The sequence below is a fragment of the Teleopsis dalmanni genome, chromosome X, assembly GCF_002237135.1.
Source record: "Teleopsis dalmanni isolate 2A chromosome X, ASM223713v2, whole genome shotgun sequence".
NCBI lineage: Eukaryota > Metazoa > Arthropoda > Insecta > Diptera > Diopsidae > Teleopsis > Teleopsis dalmanni.
The window spans coordinates 70,875,793-70,898,523 of record NC_051848.1 but is presented as its reverse complement, the minus strand read 5'-3'; the positions used below and the strand labels follow the sequence as shown (position 1 = coordinate 70,898,523).

The window sequence follows — 22,731 nt, the reverse complement described above, 5'->3', positions numbered from 1 at the left end:
CTGTCTTTAACAAAACCCGCAAATCATTTGACGAACTTTAGTTTTACAGCTTTAGCCTTAGCTTTAAAAAAACAGGATTGGAGACTTCCTGACGGAATACGGTCCATAAATATTTATAACATGAGTTTTCAATAATTTTTGATTTTTCATTGTTGTTTATGTTACAGAAAATTATTTATATATTCCTTAATCCGCTAAATACCTTTCAAACAAAAAGATCGTGAACGGGTCTCTTAATTCCTTATTATGTTCTCACAATGTAGATTCATTATATTGTTTACAATTTACCATATTCTTATTTGATATTAGGTTTAACAGAATTATTATAATAATAATTCACGGTTTGGTTATGCATTACTCAAATGCTTCAACCATCTCAACAATACAAATAATATTTTAATATGAATTTAATGTAATGTTTACATTAAACATTACATTAATGATGATAATAATAGTTGAATAAAACTCTTAAATAGATTCGAATTTCACAAGTTTTACAGTAGAAGGAATTAAGTCAATGTGTAAATCTAAATATTATTCGCAGATATATTTGCAATGCATGTGGGGATAAATTTTACACTTTATAAGTATATATGTTATACTTCCTTTAAGATGATGTTCCCATGAGGTCCGTTTTCATAGCGTTTCTGTACAACTTCACGATTTCATAATCTTATATTAATTTTCTTTATCACTAATTTCACTTCATATCGTTGGAATTTGTTGAGGAGAAGAGACGCTATCGTTCAATTGAAAATGGTTCGCCGAAAATCAAAAAGGAAGCCACCACCAAAGCGCAAGTTGATTGAACCATTGCAAAAGTATTTCATGTGTCCATTTTGCAACAATCCAAAGTCTTGTACAGTTACAATGCAAGTACAAACCAGGACAAATGCTTATAATAATTGACTCAGAATTATTATTTTTTCTAGGAATAAAAAGCAAAAAGTGGCTGTAATTAAATGTCGATTTTGTGAGGTGGAATATCAGACCACGATTACCTATTTGTCTGATCCGATAGACGTTTACAATGAATGGATAGATGCTTGCGATGCCGTTAATTAAGAAGGACGTATCCCAATAATGCACATTATTTTAAAAAATGATATATGCTGAATAAATAAAAATTGAATGATATCCGAATTCTATTTCATTATTATACTATACTATACTATACTATACTATACTTATACTAATTTTATGAAATAGAGACAATACAAGTATTCGCCATTATTGAATCGAATTAAAATGCGATTTTTGATGTACGATGCAAGTTAAAGTGTTGTGTTGTCATAAACTCAATGGGCCACTAACCAAATCTCTTTGAATATCGGCAAACATAATGTGGGTTTATTGTATGTGGTCATTCAGTTCATTCAGTCCCGTGGCACAACGAAACGTTTACGATAACTTAATCTCTGCACTGCATTAGGATTAGTCTTAAATGCAATTGCTGCATGTGATTTTAGCTCATAACTTATATGATATCAGCAAGAATATTTTTCATGTATTACTCGTAATACGTCTTTGATGACCTTCGATAAATTTAGCAGGAGACTACAGTTATATCTTTAGCAATATATCAGCTATTTAAGAGAATAATGAGATTTACACAAAACAATTGTCCGTCAGGGATTAGTTCGTTTTGGACTATTTTAACTTTAGTTACTCCCACGATGAGAACGTAGAACCAACCACTTAAAAGAGTTAGTAACATTGACTTAAAATTCATGCAATTACTGTATTTTCAACTACTCCCGCTTCTGCTCATTTCTTTTTGTTTTGTTACTGGTGTTTGACTGGTTAGGGAAATGCGAGTATGAAATGTGGTGATTGAAGACTTATTAGGGAAGTAGTTAAGTAGTTAAGTGGAACACAGTAATGTATCATATGTTATATAAAACTCTTAGATTCAAGTTTATTTACTTGTGATATAATATAATAACGCCTACATTATTCACTTTTCAACTTTTATATATGTAGGATCAATCTAGGAAGGATAACTTACCGTTAATACTGGTCTTAAGTTAGTCCGACTTCCAACAGAAAAATCCAAGTCATTAATAGTCTTTTTGGATGATAAAATAATATGACAATAATATGTTTTTAAAGTTTCTATATATTTTACATACACTATTCTCTGTTGATTACTTAATATTAAGTTATATATATTAATACAAGCTATCGTAAAGTCATAAATTCTGAATAAATTTAATAAAGTTTATAGGCGATACCAGACTTCTTAGTGGAATTCACCAAGAAACAGACATAAGATTCAAATGCAAAACTTCAATTTACTTCAATTTAAGTAATTGTTTAAATTTTATATTTTATATTTTGCAGTGCATTTACAGTAAGTACACTTAGTATATATAGTACATGTACTATCAGAGAATTGGTGATTGTATCACAAAATTAAATAATGACATTTTCATTATAGGGAACCTGTCCAAGTCAATATTGGCCCAATAGAAGTAGCATATTTGATGCAGGTAGACCTCGTTAAGAAATTAAAACCGTATTGGATTTCCAGTGACTGTCTTAACAGAGTAGTGGGTATGTGACATCTCTGAAGCTCAGTGGTAGGGAAGTGATGTGGCAATAATGCCCGAAAAAAATTTGAATTTCAAGACAAACCTCCAAACTTCTTGGAAAATTATACATAAACAACACATATTTCTTGATTTTTTCTTCTTTTACGCAGTGTCTTTAAAGATAATATATCGTCTAAATAATAAAATACAATCTATTCAATATTTCATTTAAAAGATAGCGATAACAGATTATGATAGCATTTCATTCACAGATGTTTTATTGTGAAATATTATAAATTTGTTAACATTTTATATTTTTAAAATGTGAATTAATTTAATGTTGTAGTGAAAACTAAACTGTAAATTTGGTAAAAATCTGGAGTCGAATATATTTGTTCTATATTTTCAGCAATTTTTCAGCAATCAACATATATACGAGTATAACGAATATTATTATTATAGTATCTTTTTTTTGTCTTATTACATTTAGTTCATCTCCATTATCTTTCACCTGTTTTAAAAGAATTCAAAAAAAATTTTGAAATTAATTGACGGTAGTCCATTTAATATTTATAACAGAATCTTACTTTTATGAATTCTTTTCTTCGTCCACCTGATCGACAAATTCACAATACACATCTATTGGATCGGATATATTAGTAATCCGAGTGTTGTAAGATTCGTGACACATGTCACATTTGGCAACAGCATATGATTCTTTCCTTACCCTGGAAATGTGAGAAGAAACATTATAGGTAAGCCTATAATTGGATACATTTCGTTTCGACATATACTCACATTTCGACGTAACATGTGTTTTGTCCATCGCACACTGGGCAATCGAACCATTTTTGCCTTTTATTTGAAATTTTCCCCGACATATTTGTTCGCTTGCGTTGAGGCATCTTTCTTCATATAACACAACACTTCACTTCCGAAAGAGTGAAGTAGGCTGCCAAATAGTTAATGTATAGTTGCAAGGAAACAAATTGGAACGAAATAAGGTGCAGTGAAACATTTCTGAATGTATACAAAGTGATGTCCTATATACAAGACATTGATTAACTACGTTGGTAAGGGAGAAGTTTTTTACATACTGACTTCATGGTTCACCCATGGTCATCATGTAAGGAGTACAATTCTAAGGTGCATCTGTTTATGTTTATGCTGATCGTTACATACTAGCGTTAACTTCTTGACTTTTTTGATTATGCAGTTTTTGTTTATATAAGGACGCATTTTTATTTAATTAACCCGCCGTCCGGCGCATGGGGTGAAAAAAGAGGTAATTCACCACTGACAAAAAATTAGCTGCTGTATTTTTATGTAGCTTCATAAAACTCTGTACTAAACTCATTCCATTGGGTTTTATTCAGTTTACGATCAGCGGTTATGAATTACAGGTGTTTTTTGTTTTGTTGGGTGCTTTATGACCCCACGCGACTGTTTATGTTACAAAATTTTTTTGCAAAGAAATGAATCCAATACTAGAAGCTCGTATTTTGAGATGGCTAAATGAGGACTGTGACATTGAAATAATAGACAACTCTGATAGAAGTAGCGGTAAAAAGAATTTTTATTTTGATTTTGATAAAGTGATTTGTTAGACATAACATATATATTTTTTTTATAGAAAGTGACACTGAAATTGATCAGGTTGAAATTTGTGAACATAATTCCGAATCAGAACAAGAATGTGATTCTAATACAACAGAAAATATAATACCAAGTAGTGATGATGACATTCCTCTTTCACAGCTGTATAACTCTAGAATTAAATACTACAGATCAAACAAAATAGTGAAATAAATCATTTGTTTATAAGTGGAATAAAGATCCCCCACATAAAGCTGTTCGAACACGTCAATGCAACATTATATCTCATCTCCAGGGCCTAAAGCAACATGTAATAATAAAGCTAAAACTATCTTTGAAACATGGAATCTCATATTTTCTAATGATTGGATACACAATATTGTTAATTTCACGAATCAACAAATTAAAATGGTCTCACATGGCTATAAGAGGAGTCGTGGTGCGAGTGAAACTAACACTATCGAAATGAAAGCTTTAATTGGCATACTCTATATTTGGACTACATAAATCTTCACACAATATAGAAAATACACAAAAATATGTGTTGGGTGCAAAAAAGCTTGGGCAGACCCAAGACACAGCGAAACAATTTGCAAAGATTGCGCAAATTAAAAACATGCAATTTCGAGCTGTAAAATTTTTTATTTAACTATCGATCATCTTACTTTTTTCTTTTATTACAGTTTTTTGACTTATTAGTAATTAAAACTTCATTAAAATAAAAAAGAAAATTACGCGACGGACTGTCTTACTAAAACGTTACGCACCGGACGGCGGGTTAATATGACGCACCAATTATGGTTTCACTACTCTGTATGAATTTCCAAGCAAACACGGATAATATAAAAAGCGTTTGGAACAATAAAATTGGGACGAAATCGAAATCGAAGGCGAACACTATTGAACATTATCTCTTTTACAACAATAGAAAAACTTATCCCCCTGTGACACTCGTAGAGAAATTTTTTAAAATAACTTAAACATGGATGTGGATGATTAAGACCAATTAAATTTTGAAATTGATTTTAAAATATTTAGAGTTGTATGTTAAGTCTATTATTATACTCGTAATAAATAAATAACATACATAGGAAGTGGGTGCGCAAATTAAATAGAAATGGAAATTGTTTCTTCTTTTTCTAGGTGACGCGTAACTACGATTTATATCATCTGTAATCACTCAATGTGCCATCCCATCAAATTTTCATAATAAAGTTCTTATTAAAATAATTCAACATTACAAAAATGATTTGAACAATATCAATATTAGCCCAAATGTAAAATTTTCTTTGTATGCCTCCAAACTATTATTTATATAGCATATATCTTATTCAATTAACACATATATTTGCAGGCCAAGAAAACATCAACACACAAATTAGAAGGTTTCTTCGTTGGTACATACCATACACTAAAAAAACCACATGACGAAACATGCTACGCTACTCTGTAATGGAAACCGCAGGTTACATGGAGGCACACTGTCTTTAACAAAACCCGCATATCATTTGACGAACTTTAGTTTTACAGCTTTAGCCTTAGCTTTAAAAAAACAGGATTGGAGACTTCCTGACGGTATACGGCCCATAAATATTTATAACATGAGTTTTCAATAATTTTTGATTTTTCATTGTTGTTTATGTTACAGAAAATTATTTATATATTCCTTAATCCGCTAAATACCTTTCAAACAAAAAGATCGTGAACGGGTCTCTTAATTCCTTATTATGTTCTCACAATGTAGATTCATTATATTGTTTACAATTTACCATATTCTTATTTGATATTAGGTTTAACAGAATTATTATAATAATAATTCACGGTTTGGTTATGCATTACTCAAATGCTTCAACCATCTCAACAATACAAATAATATTTTAATATGAATTTAATGTAATGTTTACATTAAACATTACATTAATGATGATAATAATAATTGAATAAAACTCTTAAATAGATTCGAATTTCACAAGTTTTATAGTAGAAGGAGTTAGGTCAATTTGTAAATCTAAATATTATTCGCAGATATATTTGCAATGCATGTGGGGATAAATTTTACACTTTATAAGTATATATGTTATACTTCCTTTAAGATGATGTTCCCATGAGGTCCGTTTTCATAGCGTTTCTGTACAACTTCACGATTTCATAATCTTATATTAATTTGCTTTATCACTAATTTCACTTCATATCGTTAGAATTTGTTGAGGAGAAGAGACGGTATCGTTCAATTGAAAATGGTTCGCCGAAAATCAAAAAGGAAGCCACCACCAAAGCGCAAGTTGATTGAACCATTGCAAAAGTATTTCATGTGTCCATTTTGCAACAATCCAAAGTCTTGTACAGTTACAATGCAAGTACAAACCAGGACAAATGCTTATAATAATTGACTCAGAATTATTATTTTTTCTAGGAATAAAAAGCAAAAAGTGGCTGTAATTAAATGTCGATTTTGTGAGGTGGAATATCAGACCACGATTACCTATTTGTCTGATCCGATAGACGTTTACAATGAATGGATAGATGCTTGCGATGCCGTTAATTAAGAAGGACGTATCCCAATAATGCACATTATTTTAAAAAATGATATATGCTGAATAAATAAAAATTGAATGATATCCGAATTCTATTTCATTATTATACTATACTATACTATACTATACTATACTATACTATACTTATACTAATTTTATGAAATAGAGACAATACAAGTATTCGCCATGATTGAATCGAATTAAAATGCGATTTTTGATGTACGATGCAAGTTAAAGTGTTGTGTTGTCATAAACTCAATGGGCCACTAACCAAATCTCTTTGAATATCGGCAAACATAATGTGGGTTTATTGTATGTGGTCATTCAGTTCATTCAGTCCCGTGGCACAACGAAACGTTTACGATAACTTAATCTCTGCACTGCATTAGGATTAGTCTTAAATGCAATTGCTGCATGTGATTTTAGCTCATAACTTATATGATATCAGCAAGAATATTTTTCATGTATTACTCGTAATACGTCTTTGATGACCTTCGATAAATTTAGCAGGAGACTACAGTTATATCTTTAGCAATATATCAGCTATTTAAGAGAATAATGAGATTTACACAAAACAATTGTCCGTCAGGGATTAGTTCGTTTTGGACTATTTTAACTTTAGTTACTCCCACGATGAGAACGTAGAACCAACCACTTAAAAGAGTTAGTAACATTGACTTAAAATTCATGCAATTACTGTATTTTCAACTACTCCCGCTTCTGCTCATTTCTTTTTGTTTTGTTACTGGTGTTTGACTGGTTAGGGAAATGCGAGTATGAAATGTGGTGATTGAAGACTTATTAGGGAAGTAGTTAAGTAGTTAAGTGGAACACAGTAATGTATCATATGTTATATAAAACTCTTAGATTCAAGTTTATTTACTTGTGATATAATATAATAACGCCTACATTATTCACTTTTCAACTTTTATACATAGAGGATCAATCTATTAAGGATAACTGTCCATTAATACTGGTCTTAAGTTAGTCCGACTTCCAACAGAAAAATCCAAGTCATTAATAGTCTTTTTGGATGATAAAATAATATGACAATAATATGTTTTTAAAGTTTCTATATATTTTACATACACTATTCTCTGGTGATTACTTAATATTAAGTTATATATATTAATACAAGCTATCGTAAAGTCATAAATTCTGAATAAATTTAATAAAGTTTATAGGCGATACCAGACTTCTTAGTGGAATTCACCAAGAAACAGACATAAGATTCAAATGCAAAACTTCAATTTACTTCAATTTAAGTAATTGTTTAAATTTTATATTTTATATTTTGCAGTGCATTTACAGTAAGTACACTTAGTATATATAGTACATGTACTATCAGAGAATTGGTGATTGTATCACAAAATTAATTAATGACATTTTCATTATAGGGAAACCTGTCCAAGTCAATATTGGCCCAATAGAAGTAGCATATTTGATGCAGGTAGACCTCGTTAAGAAATTAAAACCGTATTGGATTTCCAGTGACTGTCTTAACAGAGTAGTGGGTATGTGACATCTCTGAAGCTCAGTGGTAGGGAAGTGATGTGGCAATAATGCCCGAAAAAAATTTGAATTTCAAGACAAACCTCCAAACTTCTTGGAAAATTATACATAAACAACACATATTTCTTGATTTTTTCTTCTTTTACGCAGTGTCTTTAAAGATAATATATCGTCTAAATAATAAAATACAATCTATTCAATATTTCATTTAAAAGATAGCGATAACAGATTATGATAGCATTTCATTCACAGATGTTTTATTGTGAAATATTATAAATTTGTTAACATTTTATATTTTTAAAATGTGAATTAATTTAATGTTGTAGTGAAAACTAAACTGTAAATTTGGTAAAAATCTGGAGTCGAATATATTTGTTCTATATTTTCAGCAATTTTTCAGCAATCAACATATATACGAGTATAACGAATATTATTATTATAGTATCTTTTTTTTGTCTTATTACATTTAGTTCATCTCCATTATCTTTCACCTGTTTTAAAAGAATTCAAAAAAAATTTTGAAATTAATTGACGGTAGTCCATTTAATATTTATAACAGAATCTTACTTTTATGAATTCTTTTCTTCGTCCACCTGATCGACAAATTCACAATACACATCTATTGGATCGGATATATTAGTAATCCGAGTGTTGTAAGATTCGTGACACATGTCACATTTGGCAACAGCATATGATTCTTTCCTTACCCTGGAAATGTGAGAAGAAACATTATAGGTAAGCCTATAATTGGATACATTTCGTTTCGACATATACTCACATTTCGACGTAACATGTGTTTTGTCCATCGCACACTGGGCAATCGAACCATTTTTGCCTTTTATTTGAAATTTTCCCCGACATATTTGTTCGCTTGCGTTGAGGCATCTTTCTTCATATAACACAACACTTCACTTCCGAAAGAGTGAAGTAGGCTGCCAAATAGTTAATGTATAGTTGCAAGGAAACAAATTGGAACGAAATAAGGTGCAGTGAAACATTTCTGAATGTATACAAAGTGATGTCCTATATACAAGACATTGATTAACTACGTTGGTAAGGGAGAAGTTTTTTACATACTGACTTCATGGTTCACCCATGGTCATCATGTAAGGAGTACAATTCTAAGGTGCATCTGTTTATGTTTATGCTGATCGTTACATACTAGCGTTAACTTCTTGACTTTTTTGATTATGCAGTTTTTGTTTATATAAGGACGCATTTTTATTTAATTAACCCGCCGTCCGGCGCATGGGGTGAAAAAAGAGGTAATTCACCACTGACAAAAAATTAGCTGCTGTATTTTTATGTAGCTTCATAAAACTCTGTACTAAACTCATTCCATTGGGTTTTATTCAGTTTACGATCAGCGGTTATGAATTACAGGTGTTTTTTGTTTTGTTGGGTGCTTTATGACCCCACGCGACTGTTTATGTTACAAAATTTTTTTGCAAAGAAATGAATCCAATACTAGAAGCTCGTATTTTGAGATGGCTAAATGAGGACTGTGACATTGAAATAATAGACAACTCTGATAGAAGTAGCGGTAAAAAGAATTTTTATTTTGATTTTGATAAAGTGATTTGTTAGACATAACATATATATTTTTTTTATAGAAAGTGACACTGAAATTGATCAGGTTGAAATTTGTGAACATAATTCCGAATCAGAACAAGAATGTGATTCTAATACAACAGAAAATATAATACCAAGTAGTGATGATGACATTCCTCTTTCACAGCTGTATAACTCTAGAATTAAATACTACAGATCAAACAAAATAGTGAAATAAATCATTTGTTTATAAGTGGAATAAAGATCCCCCACATAAAGCTGTTCGAACACGTCAATGCAACATTATATCTCATCTCCAGGGCCTAAAGCAACATGTAATAATAAAGCTAAAACTATCTTTGAAACATGGAATCTCATATTTTCTAATGATTGGATACACAATATTGTTAATTTCACGAATCAACAAATTAAAATGGTCTCACATGGCTATAAGAGGAGTCGTGGTGCGAGTGAAACTAACACTATCGAAATGAAAGCTTTAATTGGCATACTCTATATTTGGACTACATAAATCTTCACACAATATAGAAAATACACAAAAATATGTGTTGGGTGCAAAAAAGCTTGGGCAGACCCAAGACACAGCGAAACAATTTGCAAAGATTGCGCAAATTAAAAACATGCAATTTCGAGCTGTAAAATTTTTTATTTAACTATCGATCATCTTACTTTTTTCTTTTATTACAGTTTTTTGACTTATTAGTAATTAAAACTTCATTAAAATAAAAAAGAAAATTACGCGACGGACTGTCTTACTAAAACGTTACGCACCGGACGGCGGGTTAATATGACGCACCAATTATGGTTTCACTACTCTGTATGAATTTCCAAGCAAACACGGATAATATAAAAAGCGTTTGGAACAATAAAATTGGGACGAAATCGAAATCGAAGGCGAACACTATTGAACATTATCTCTTTTACAACAATAGAAAAACTTATCCCCCTGTGACACTCGTAGAGAAATTTTTTAAAATAACTTAAACATGGATGTGGATGATTAAGACCAATTAAATTTTGAAATTGATTTTAAAATATTTAGAGTTGTATGTTAAGTCTATTATTATACTCGTAATAAATAAATAACATACATAGGAAGTGGGTGCGCAAATTAAATAGAAATGGAAATTGTTTCTTCTTTTTCTAGGTGACGCGTAACTACGATTTATATCATCTGTAATCACTCAATGTGCCATCCCATCAAATTTTCATAATAAAGTTCTTATTAAAATAATTCAACATTACAAAAATGATTTGAACAATATCAATATTAGCCCAAATGTAAAATTTTCTTTGTATGCCTCCAAACTATTATTTATATAGCATATATCTTATTCAATTAACACATATATTTGCAGGCCAAGAAAACATCAACACACAAATTAGAAGGTTTCTTCGTTGGTACATACCATACACTAAAAAAACCACATGACGAAACATGCTACGCTACTCTGTAATGGAAACCGCAGGTTACATGGAGGCACACTGTCTTTAACAAAACCCGCATATCATTTGACGAACTTTAGTTTTACAGCTTTAGCCTTAGCTTTAAAAAAACAGGATTGGAGACTTCCTGACGGTATACGGCCCATAAATATTTATAACATGAGTTTTCAATAATTTTTGATTTTTCATTGTTGTTTATGTTACAGAAAATTATTTATATATTCCTTAATCCGCTAAATACCTTTCAAACAAAAAGATCGTGAACGGGTCTCTTAATTCCTTATTATGTTCTCACAATGTAGATTCATTATATTGTTTACAATTTACCATATTCTTATTTGATATTAGGTTTAACAGAATTATTATAATAATAATTCACGGTTTGGTTATGCATTACTCAAATGCTTCAACCATCTCAACAATACAAATAATATTTTAATATGAATTTAATGTAATGTTTACATTAAACATTACATTAATGATGATAATAATAATTGAATAAAACTCTTAAATAGATTCGAATTTCACAAGTTTTATAGTAGAAGGAGTTAGGTCAATTTGTAAATCTAAATATTATTCGCAGATATATTTGCAATGCATGTGGGGATAAATTTTACACTTTATAAGTATATATGTTATACTTCCTTTAAGATGATGTTCCCATGAGGTCCGTTTTCATAGCGTTTCTGTACAACTTCACGATTTCATAATCTTATATTAATTTGCTTTATCACTAATTTCACTTCATATCGTTAGAATTTGTTGAGGAGAAGAGACGGTATCGTTCAATTGAAAATGGTTCGCCGAAAATCAAAAAGGAAGCCACCACCAAAGCGCAAGTTGATTGAACCATTGCAAAAGTATTTCATGTGTCCATTTTGCAACAATCCAAAGTCTTGTACAGTTACAATGCAAGTACAAACCAGGACAAATGCTTATAATAATTGACTCAGAATTATTATTTTTTCTAGGAATAAAAAGCAAAAAGTGGCTGTAATTAAATGTCGATTTTGTGAGGTGGAATATCAGACCACGATTACCTATTTGTCTGATCCGATAGACGTTTACAATGAATGGATAGATGCTTGCGATGCCGTTAATTAAGAAGGACGTATCCCAATAATGCACATTATTTTAAAAAATGATATATGCTGAATAAATAAAAATTGAATGATATCCGAATTCTATTTCATTATTATACTATACTATACTATACTATACTATACTTATACTAATTTTATGAAATAGAGACAATACAAGTATTCGCCATGATTGAATCGAATTAAAATGCGATTTTTGATGTACGATGCAAGTTAAAGTGTTGTGTTGTCATAAACTCAATGGGCCACTAACCAAATCTCTTTGAATATCGGCAAACATAATGTGGGTTTATTGTATGTGGTCATTCAGTTCATTCAGTCCCGTGGCACAACGAAACGTTTACGATAACTTAATCTCTGCACTGCATTAGGATTAGTCTTAAATGCAATTGCTGCATGTGATTTTAGCTCATAACTTATATGATATCAGCAAGAATATTTTTCATGTATTACTCGTAATACGTCTTTGATGACCTTCGATAAATTTAGCAGGAGACTACAGTTATATCTTTAGCAATATATCAGCTATTTAAGAGAATAATGAGATTTACACAAAACAATTGTCCGTCAGGGATTAGTTCGTTTTGGACTATTTTAACTTTAGTTACTCCCACGATGAGAACGTAGAACCAACCACTTAAAAGAGTTAGTAACATTGACTTAAAATTCATGCAATTACTGTATTTTCAACTACTCCCGCTTCTGCTCATTTCTTTTTGTTTTGTTACTGGTGTTTGACTGGTTAGGGAAATGCGAGTATGAAATGTGGTGATTGAAGACTTATTAGGGAAGTAGTTAAGTAGTTAAGTGGAACACAGTAATGTATCATATGTTATATAAAACTCTTAGATTCAAGTTTATTTACTTGTGATATAATATAATAACGCCTACATTATTCACTTTTCAACTTTTATATATGTAGGATCAATCTAGGAAGGATAACTTACCGTTAATACTGGTCTTAAGTTAGTCCGACTTCCAACAGAAAAATCCAAGTCATTAATAGTCTTTTTGGATGATAAAATAATATGACAATAATATGTTTTTAAAGTTTCTATATATTTTACATACACTATTCTCTGTTGATTACTTAATATTAAGTTATATATATTAATACAAGCTATCGTAAAGTCATAAATTCTGAATAAATTTAATAAAGTTTATAGGCGATACCAGACTTCTTAGTGGAATTCACCAAGAAACAGACATAAGATTCAAATGCAAAACTTCAATTTACTTCAATTTAAGTAATTGTTTAAATTTTATATTTTATATTTTGCAGTGCATTTACAGTAAGTACACTTAGTATATATAGTACATGTACTATCAGAGAATTGGTGATTGTATCACAAAATTAAATAATGACATTTTCATTATAGGGAACCTGTCCAAGTCAATATTGGCCCAATAGAAGTAGCATATTTGATGCAGGTAGACCTCGTTAAGAAATTAAAACCGTATTGGATTTCCAGTGACTGTCTGAATAGAGTAGTGGGTATAATGTCACATCTCTGAAGCTCAGTGGTAGGGAAGTGATGTGGCAATAATGCCCGAAAAAAATTTGAATTTCAAGACAAACCTCCAAACTTCTTGGAAAATTATACATAAACAACACATATTTCTTGATTTTTTCTTCTTTTACGCAGTGTCTTTAAAGATAATATATCGTCTAAATAATAAAATACAATCTATTCAATATTTCATTATTATGATAGATTACAGATTATGATAGCATTTCATTCACAGATGTTTTATTGTGAAAAATTATAAATTTGTTAACATTTTATATTTTTAAAATGTGAATTAATTTAATGTTGTAGTGAAAACTAAACTGTAAATTTGGTAAAAATCTGGAGTCGAATATATTTGTTCTATATTTTCAGCAATTTTTCAGCAATCAACATATATACGAGTATAACGAATATTATTATTATAGTATCTTTTTTTTGTCTTATTACATTTAGTTCATCTCCATTATCTTTCACCTGTTTTAAAAGAATTCAAAAAAAATTTTGAAATTAATTGACGGTAGTCCATTTAATATTTATAACAGAATCTTACTTTTATGAATTCTTTTCTTCGTCCACCTGATCGACAAATTCACAATACACATCTATTGGATCGGATATATTAGTAATCCGAGTGTTGTAAGATTCGTGACACATGTCACATTTGGCAACAGCATATGATTCTTTCCTTACCCTGGAAATGTGAGAAGAAACATTATAGGTAAGACTATAATTGGATACATTTCGTTTCGACATATACTCACATTTCGACGTAACATGTGTTTTGTCCATCGCACACTGGGCAATCGAACCATTTTTGCCTTTTATTTGAAATTTTCCCCGACATATTTGTTCGCTTGCGTTGAGGCATCCTTCTTCATATAACACAACACTTCACTTCCGAAAGAGTGAAGTAGGCTGCCAAATAGTTAATGTATAGTTGCAAGGAAACAAATTGGAACGAAATAAGGTGCAGTGAAACATTTCTGAATGTATACAAAGTGATGTCCTATATACAAGACATTGATTAACTACGTTGGTAAGGGAGAAGTTTTTTACATACTGACTTCATGGTTCACCCATGGTCATCATGTAAGGAGTACAATTCTAAGGTGCATCTGTTTATGTTTATGCTGATCGTTACATACTAGCGTTAACTTCTTGACTTTTTTGATTATGCAGTTTTTGTTTATATAAGGCCATATGTTTAATTAATTAATAGGTCGCACCAATTCAATTTGAAATATTTAGGTTCTGTTAGCAAATGAAATCACTTATAGAGTGTAGCCTTTGAAGTTCTAAGTGTCTTATTATAATAAGTATATTCAATGTTTAAAGAGCTGTTAATACTGTAACGTTACTAAAATTTTAATTCCACAAATCCTAACATATTTTAAATTTAAAAAATTTACTCATTAAAAATCCGTTTTTTTCTTTTAAATTACCTCTTTCAAATTTTGAATTAACTCGAATTTAGTTTTGAATTTAGTTAGTTCACTTATTTTTTAATTGAAGACCCTGTAAATCTCAAAATTTTGATTTTAAAAAATTTGCTTTTTAAAAAACCATTTTTTATTTTATTAGTGACCCTGTAAACTTCAAATCATGTTTTGAATTTTTTTTTCCACTGGCGAAATTTGTTAAATTTGTAACTATTTCTTTTGTTTATCTGCATTATATGCATAAGTTGCGCATGACAAGAATATTAGTGGGAGCTCGTCTGGCCAATGCTGACGAAGAGTAACTTAATAAGCCAATCGAATTTCAATTTGACCATTGCTGATGGCAAAATAAATGGGGAATCAATAGTACTATGTTAGGACTTTCCTAGGGACAACATTCGGAGCTCGGACTAGTTGGTCTGGACAGTTAATGATTCATTTGGTCTTTTCCGACGATCACCATGTGAATGGGTGAACTGGTCTAGGTGATGTGACAATGGTCGAGTTGCCTTCTGCTTGGCTTATGCTGGCGTAGGTTAATTTAACCAGTCATCCGGACTTCCATTTGGCCAAAACTGATGTAGGAATATATGACGAGTCACGAACACTGTTAAAAAACATGTGAACTCAACGAGCGTTTGGCGATAGCTGATCTGCGCTGGCAGGCGTAACGACGAGAAGATCTATTTGCCTGGCTTTAGCAGACAAGGGGGGTTTCATTTAAATTCAAGCAACTTTCCACTTTCCTAATTTACACTATTTGATATTTATCCTCATTGAAGACTCAGCGCGAGTATTTCTCTCTACGTTTGCTCCAGTTCCACATTTGCTCCAGTTCCACGTTTGCTCTAGCATCTACGTTTGTTTCAGTCGTCCCAACTTATTTGCTATTTAGAATTTCCCTCTTCTAATGATTCAGCGCAGATTCTACTTTTAACGCTTATTCAAGTCATTTTAACGCTTACGCTTTTCGAATTTCTTTCTACTCAAGTCATTTCAACGTTTACGCTTTTTAGAATTTTGTTCGTTTTAATCATTTCGACTCTAAAGCTTTTGGAATTTCGTTTATTTAAGTCGCTTCAACCCTTACGCCTTTTGGAATTATGTCTATGTAATCCGCTTCAACTCTTACGCTATATGTATTTTTTTTGTTCCGATTTAAGCTTTAATCTAAGAAATAAGACTATCCACCTAGTGAAGTAGTTTCCCGTATTGTGGTCAATATACCTCCCTCTAGCATACTAGGCCACAGTTGTGGTTCGAACAGGTGTTACTACGGAACAGGCTGAGAAAACTTCTGCAAGCGATGGATCTGGGAGATTTGCAAACTTCTTAACTCCTGCATGAAATTAAAAACCTGGCCGGAGTGCAACTAACACATTCGCCGAAATTCTGGCTAGAGCAGAATTCTGTTTGCAGACAACTAACACAGTCGTCGCTGTTTGACTTCACCAGCAAATATACAAGAAGAAGTTGAATCAAGACCTGAACTTAGGCGCTCTTATAGCCATGCAGTTTCAAGACACCATAGCCGAAGAGACAGTGTCGACTGTGATGATGACGCCAAGAAGTGCAATGAACCGTACAGCAACGAGATCATTTGTCTCTAACGGCGATACCAAACAGACAATTTCAAGCATGTTACCGACAAAAACTCAGGTCTCAAGTTCTTGGTTGATGCGAAAGTTGAAGTTGGGGTCAGTTCACCCAATTCTCAACAGGAACGCTGTCCAGACAAGCATATGTACTCTTTGCAGCTGGTAAATCTCCAATCTAAATATTTGGTAGAAAGAGACTTATATTGGATTTGGGCTAACGCCGCTCTTTTTGGTGAATTAAATGTGTTATCACTTATGTCATGTGCCAACTCATATTGCACCTGTGGGAACAACACAATTATCTCAGTGGCATGCCTATTACTACAACCCACAAAGAACGACCGATAAAAGAAAACTAATGCTTATCAACCTTATACATATGTAATATATGATAACACAAATAAACCCAAAGGACAACAATTCGAGATGGGAATAAATCGTTCCAAATGCAACTTCGATAAGAATGAAGTTATTTTTCCCGGATTCAAAATAACAAGAATGGCGTTAAACCAACATCTGACAAAATCGAAGTTATAACCCAATTTAATTTACCCCAGCGCATTTGGGACCCAAAATGTTTTTTTTGGCAATAAATAACTTTTACTGCTGATTTCTGCCGGACGCGATGACTAAACAAGCAGCCCTAAACAAGCTCAACCTTGGCAACAAGAAAAATGACAAGATTGTCATAGAGTGATCTGACGAGGAAAAAACTACTATCAAACTATGCAAGATCCAGGTCCACGATGAAACGCATCTGCTTTTACAAAAGGAAACACTCAATTGTCTCTCAAGGTGGATGCATCAAATCATGCATGCAAGACGGATGCTGTTGACCCCGTTTTGCAGCACCTGATTGAAGAAAATTTCCAACCGCTAAGTTTTTGTTCCGAACGTTTAACTGATACACAAGGGAAACTAAACAAAATAACTTGTCCGATAACTCGATAACTTCATCGAAAAAAAACCACCAACCTTAAATGTCATTCAACTTAAAGCAGGGGTTTTGTAATTCAGAAAAACGATGAATTACCATGGCCTACCTTGTTATCATCTCAACACAATGGATCGATTTGTGTGACAAAAACCAGAATGTTGAGACTTATATTCACATTCTATGTGACAAATCAACTTCGAATGCATTCACTTGTACTGTGCTGTTTCTGCTTCCTGAAATTCTTATCACATATTGTGAAACCGATAGTTTTTCAACAATCTTGTCTGCTTACTCAATATCCCTAGTTGGATTCTAAGAAATTAACTGCTTAACACATATAATATGTCCGAAATCACATCGAAGCTAGCATGAATAAAAAATAGTATTTAGATGGCAATGGCAAAGATTATGATAGCCATCATTCAGCGGAATATGGACGTTTGATTTAATTTCAAAAATTAAAGCGAAATTCAAAACTACGATTTTAGGAAGAGATCCTACCATTTCAAATGTGTTGTTATATATATGAAATAGTAGTCTTAAAAAAGAAGTTACCTTCGCATCCAAACGCAAACACTTTCAATTGTAAATAGAGAAAAGAACTGTTTTTTTTCAGAAATCTTATTTTATTCAAAGGTATGTGCTTTCAATAACTTTTGATTCATTTTTTGTTGTTTATGTTGCCTAAAGTTTATTTATATATTCCTTAATCCACTTAAATACCTCTTAAACAAAAAAAATGTGAACAAGTCTCTAAATTTCTTATTTTGTTCTCACAACGCAGATTTATTATATTGTTTACAATTTATTTTTATTTGACATTAGATTTATTAGGCAATCCATCTGTTTGCGCGGAAACTTCTTTGGGATTGCACCAACTCTAAGTGCTAGCCTGACTGCAAGCAGTTCCCCATCTCTGCCCTTTACGACAATGCCAAGATTATTCGCATTGGCGATTATCTTTTGACACTCGCCCGTAGGTACCTAACCCGGCTCCATGACCACGCCTTTAACGTCTCTATTCCTATTACTCTCCCTGAAGATTTTGTTCTAGCCTTGCGGTTTTAACCTCCCCAATATCTGTCCACCAGTCACGACTTTTGTGACCCCAGTCACAAAGTTTACCGCTAACCTCACCCTCGCTTATTTGCTCTAACCCCACCCCCTTCTCTATAACCTAGTAAGCCGTTGCTTTCTGGCTTAGATAAATCTAGCTCGCTAGGTACTAAGTCTACTTTTTCTCCTCTCTACTCTGATATAATACATATATATATAATATTATATATATATATAATATAATATTATATATATATATAATATAATATATATATTTATATATAATATAATATATATATAACATATATATATATATATATATATATATATATATATAATATAATATATATATAACATATGTAATATAATATATATATATAATATAGTATATATATAACATATATAATGTGATATAAATATATATATATAATGTATTATTTTTAGCATTGACAAGGAGATAAATATATATATAGATGGAAATAAATATGCGTATATATGCATATATATATTATGTATATTTTATTATTACCATATTTATATTTTTATTGACAAATGTTCAAATAGAAATGAATATAATTTTTTAACAAGTTTAAATAATTTTTATTGAAAATATAATAGATAACAGCGTATATATTTTTTACATTTGAAATGATTATATTTTATTAATATGTATGTGTATACATAGATACGAATATGGGTAAACAATAATGTTTGTAAGTTATTTCTCACTAATTTATTTATAAACTAATTCAAAGATTAACAAAACACAACGATTAACATGGATATTAATATTAGTAAAAATAATATTTTCTTTATATTTAATTAAGATAATGTATAGATTATATTAAAATTGTTTTCAAAACTTTGAACAATGTTATGAAAAGATTTTATAATTATATTTAACAATTGATAATGACACATTTTATATATTATTTTTTTTTATTGATTAACACCAATTTTTGTAAATTAAGTAAAAATTATATTTGGCAACGCAAACAGGGGTTTTAAATATACAAATACAAAAGAAAAACAATGAAGTGTTGGTAAAGTAAATGAGGGACAAAAGGGAATTATACTGATAAAACAACAAATAAAACAGTCGCATTATGACTAAGTATTTTAAAATAAAATATTATGTCTGCTTTGCATTATAATAATTATAATAGTTCATGAACCATCTGATATATATATTATTTATATATATGTGTTGTTCCTGCTAAATTTCCAGTTCGAATTGCCCCAACTGTGAGGGAAAAGTCTTTTTGTTGACGGAAATTTTGCTGATTTGCCAGTTCTCATTTCCTTCAGTCCCGACAAATTCAGTTTCAAAATGTTGCTCGACGTCCCTTCCACTTAAGGGAGGGGGTGAACAAAGCTTTTTTCCGAGTGTTTTCTTTTTATTAAATCCATCATTATTAATTTTGCTTTTATTGCTAGTATTATTATGAGGCTTTGAAGTATTGCTACTCGGATTACTGACAGATGCGTTTAGTGATCTACTGCGATTATTATAGATAGCGATGCTATCATCGGCTGAGCTGCATTTTTCATCATCAACATCATTTGTTGTTAGATCCGTTGAAACTTGAAATATATCTGTTTTACTTTGTGACAATATTTCCTGTTTTGTGCTTTGAACTGCAACTGTTGATTGTATGTCTGGATTGTCTACAGTCCTTGCCACTGTAGTCTGTTGTAGGGGCATTACAGTTGCAGACTTAAGAGTGGGTTCTGTTGCTTTGGTATTCTTAATGATATCTGCAAAACTTTCTAAATTTATAGCAATTTTTTCAGCGATTCTTATATTTGTTGTTTCAGTTATTGTCTGATTTGTGGAACGAACTTCTGTTGCTGTTGCTGTTGCCGGCTTATTGTTTAGAAGAATCATGCTCTGTTTCGAATGACTAATACTATGATTATGTTTTTTATATGGGTTTGTTAAATTAAGTGTGTGCTTTGTTTGTCTTATTTTTGTGTCCTTACTGTTTGTATTGGTTATATTATAATTTTTACTCTTAGAAAAGTTATTAACATTTAAATTAAATGTGCTAGCACTATGAGTCTTTGGTTGTTTCACTGGTTTTATTAGTAAAGGGCCTCTATCTCTTAAATCATATATTGCTTGTTTCTGCTCGTCTTTTTTTGCTATATTCTCCTCCTTACAACTAATATCATTATTCAATAATTGCAACTCCTGTTGAGCCTGTTGAGCCTGTTGATTTGTGGAAGTCTCTTGTTGAGCTCCCATTTTCTTTTCTTTGGATTCCACACTTAAATGATTCATATTTTTCGTTGCAGTTAATTCGCGAGTTGGCTGATTTCGATACTTCGGGATTCGATCGTGATTTAATTTAACTTGATGTTTATCGATATATTTCGAATGTAACAACAATGATGTTGTTGATGATGATTGCTGTGTAGTTACTGAACTGTTTGAACCTGTTGGTGTTGTTGCTGTTGATATAACGGATTTTTTAGAAGTTGATCTTAAATTTTTGCCAAATGTTGAACATTTTAAACCTTAAAAAATAAAAAGACGATTAAAAACAATGATATTTAGAATATGTTTTTAGTATGTTTAGTATATATAAGAAACATAAATGAAGACATGAAGGAATTTAGTAGAATTTCAAACAAAATTTATAGTGAGTTATTTTAATTTTTACAAGTAATTAACATAAAAACGTATTAATATTAACAAATGAATCATGATCGATTGTTGTTTTTTTATCGCATACTGTAAGTCACAATACATAGTCTTGAGGTATACAAACACAATTCGAGTTCTAAATTTAGTGCTTTCGACTGCTTTCTGATAAAGCATCGATCATAAAAGTGAATATTTAAATAATTTATAATTAGACTAATTTATAATTAATTAATTGATACTGTATAATTTCAACAAAAAGAAAAGCTATATATATATATATATATGATGGTGAAACATATGTGTCCCCATAAAATGCGCTCATTTTATGACTGGATGGGTTTATATCATGCAATTACTAATAAGCGATAGATGGAACCATCTAGTCTTAAAAATATAAAAAGAAACGACAAATGCTAGACTGCTTGACGAAATCATATTAAAAGATATTTAATTGTTCAAAAAAGTTATATATATATATATCAAAAGTGAACGAACTTCGATTTTTTTTATAGATTTCAGTTTCACACCGAGTATCCTTAGGAATAGGCAAGAGAATGAAATAGGAATATGAGGAAGTGTTTCTTTCTGCTTAGATCTGCAATCGAAGTAGTATTCCGTAAAGAAATAAGGGTCTATTGAGTCCCCTAAATGTGAAACAAAGATAACTTTAGTATGTATATGTAAAACAGTGTTATGCAGCAACTTAAACATGTTTAGTGCAATGATATATTATTAGTACATGAAATAACCGGTCTAATTGTCTAATTTTGCTTCTTAACGTTGTTGTTTTTGTTGGTTTACAGCAATAATACAGTGGGAATCTGTAAAGCAGATAACAAGGAAAGAATCACATGACGAATACCTGGGTTAGGTTAGGTAATGATTATGTGAGAGTGGAAGGGATTATGATGAACAAGGAGTGAATTGGGAATCGGTGAAATTAAAATTGAAATGGACGAAACCATAAAGGACACAGGATCTTAATTGAGCTTGGGCTGTTTTTGATGCATGGGGAAGTCGTCGTTCTTTCTGGGAAATGCTAGGTGGGGACATATTCAGAATTTTTTTACAGTACAAATATAGTCTCCCAATGCAGGATACTGCATTTATATGGAGATGACTACATTACAGGAAAATGGTGGCTGATAGAAGGTACGTTTTTTTTAAACAAGTTATATGACTAATGAGTTTTTTTTTTTTAAATGCAAGCAAGTTTAAACAAAAATAGTATATGTGTGTGAGAGAT

The 22,731-nt window shown here is 31.1% G+C and overlaps 4 protein-coding genes and 3 long non-coding RNA genes across 10 annotated transcripts in view; 3 read left to right on the top strand and 4 right to left on the bottom strand.

The window, feature by feature from the left end:
- Nucleotides 1-698: 698 nt before the first annotated feature.
- On the top strand, nt 699-1,131 carry LOC119662216 (transcription elongation factor 1 homolog). Its single transcript, XM_038071792.1, has 2 exons — nt 699-872; nt 933-1,131. Exons 1-2 carry the CDS (start codon nt 757-759, stop codon nt 1,063-1,065), a joined length of 249 nt encoding a protein of 82 aa, XP_037927720.1. The 5' UTR covers nt 699-756; the 3' UTR covers nt 1,066-1,131.
- A 1,785-nt stretch (nt 1,132-2,916) lies between these two features.
- Nucleotides 2,917-3,750, bottom strand: LOC119662617. The gene is made up of 3 exons (XR_005250835.1): nt 3,333-3,750; nt 3,122-3,262; nt 2,917-3,045 (listed from the first exon to the last, which is right to left on the bottom strand). It is a non-coding gene; the product is annotated as an uncharacterized LOC119662617 (long non-coding RNA).
- A 2,560-nt stretch (nt 3,751-6,310) lies between these two features.
- On the top strand, nt 6,311-6,742 carry LOC119662242 (transcription elongation factor 1 homolog). Its single transcript, XM_038071821.1, has 2 exons — nt 6,311-6,483; nt 6,544-6,742. The coding sequence occupies exons 1-2, from the start codon at nt 6,368-6,370 to the stop codon at nt 6,674-6,676; spliced, it is 249 nt and encodes an 82-aa protein (XP_037927749.1). The 5' UTR covers nt 6,311-6,367; the 3' UTR covers nt 6,677-6,742.
- Nucleotides 6,743-8,538: 1,796 nt separating this feature from the next.
- On the bottom strand, nt 8,539-9,372 carry LOC119662630. The gene is made up of 3 exons (XR_005250842.1): nt 8,955-9,372; nt 8,744-8,884; nt 8,539-8,667 (listed from the first exon to the last, which is right to left on the bottom strand). It is a non-coding gene; the product is annotated as an uncharacterized LOC119662630 (long non-coding RNA).
- Nucleotides 9,373-11,932: 2,560 nt separating this feature from the next.
- Nucleotides 11,933-12,364, top strand: LOC119662241 (transcription elongation factor 1 homolog). The gene is made up of 2 exons (XM_038071820.1): nt 11,933-12,105; nt 12,166-12,364. The coding sequence occupies exons 1-2, from the start codon at nt 11,990-11,992 to the stop codon at nt 12,296-12,298; spliced, it is 249 nt and encodes an 82-aa protein (XP_037927748.1). The 5' UTR covers nt 11,933-11,989; the 3' UTR covers nt 12,299-12,364.
- Nucleotides 12,365-14,150: 1,786 nt separating this feature from the next.
- On the bottom strand, nt 14,151-15,001 carry LOC119662631. Its single transcript, XR_005250843.1, has 3 exons — nt 14,567-15,001; nt 14,356-14,496; nt 14,151-14,279 (listed from the first exon to the last, which is right to left on the bottom strand). It is a non-coding gene; the product is annotated as an uncharacterized LOC119662631 (long non-coding RNA).
- A 4,832-nt stretch (nt 15,002-19,833) lies between these two features.
- Nucleotides 19,834-22,731, bottom strand: part of LOC119689336 (protein outspread) — a 92,382-nt gene continuing 89,484 nt past the window's right edge. For 3 of the 4 annotated variants that reach the window (XM_038104146.1, XM_038104147.1, XM_038104145.1), the window contains one exon: nt 19,834-21,355. In XM_038104146.1, coding sequence (XP_037960074.1) covers nt 20,052-21,355 — 1,304 coding nt within the window. In that variant the 3' untranslated portion in view covers nt 19,834-20,051. The remainder of the gene's footprint in view (nt 21,356-22,731) is intronic. The other variant, XM_038104148.1, reaches the window with a different exon arrangement.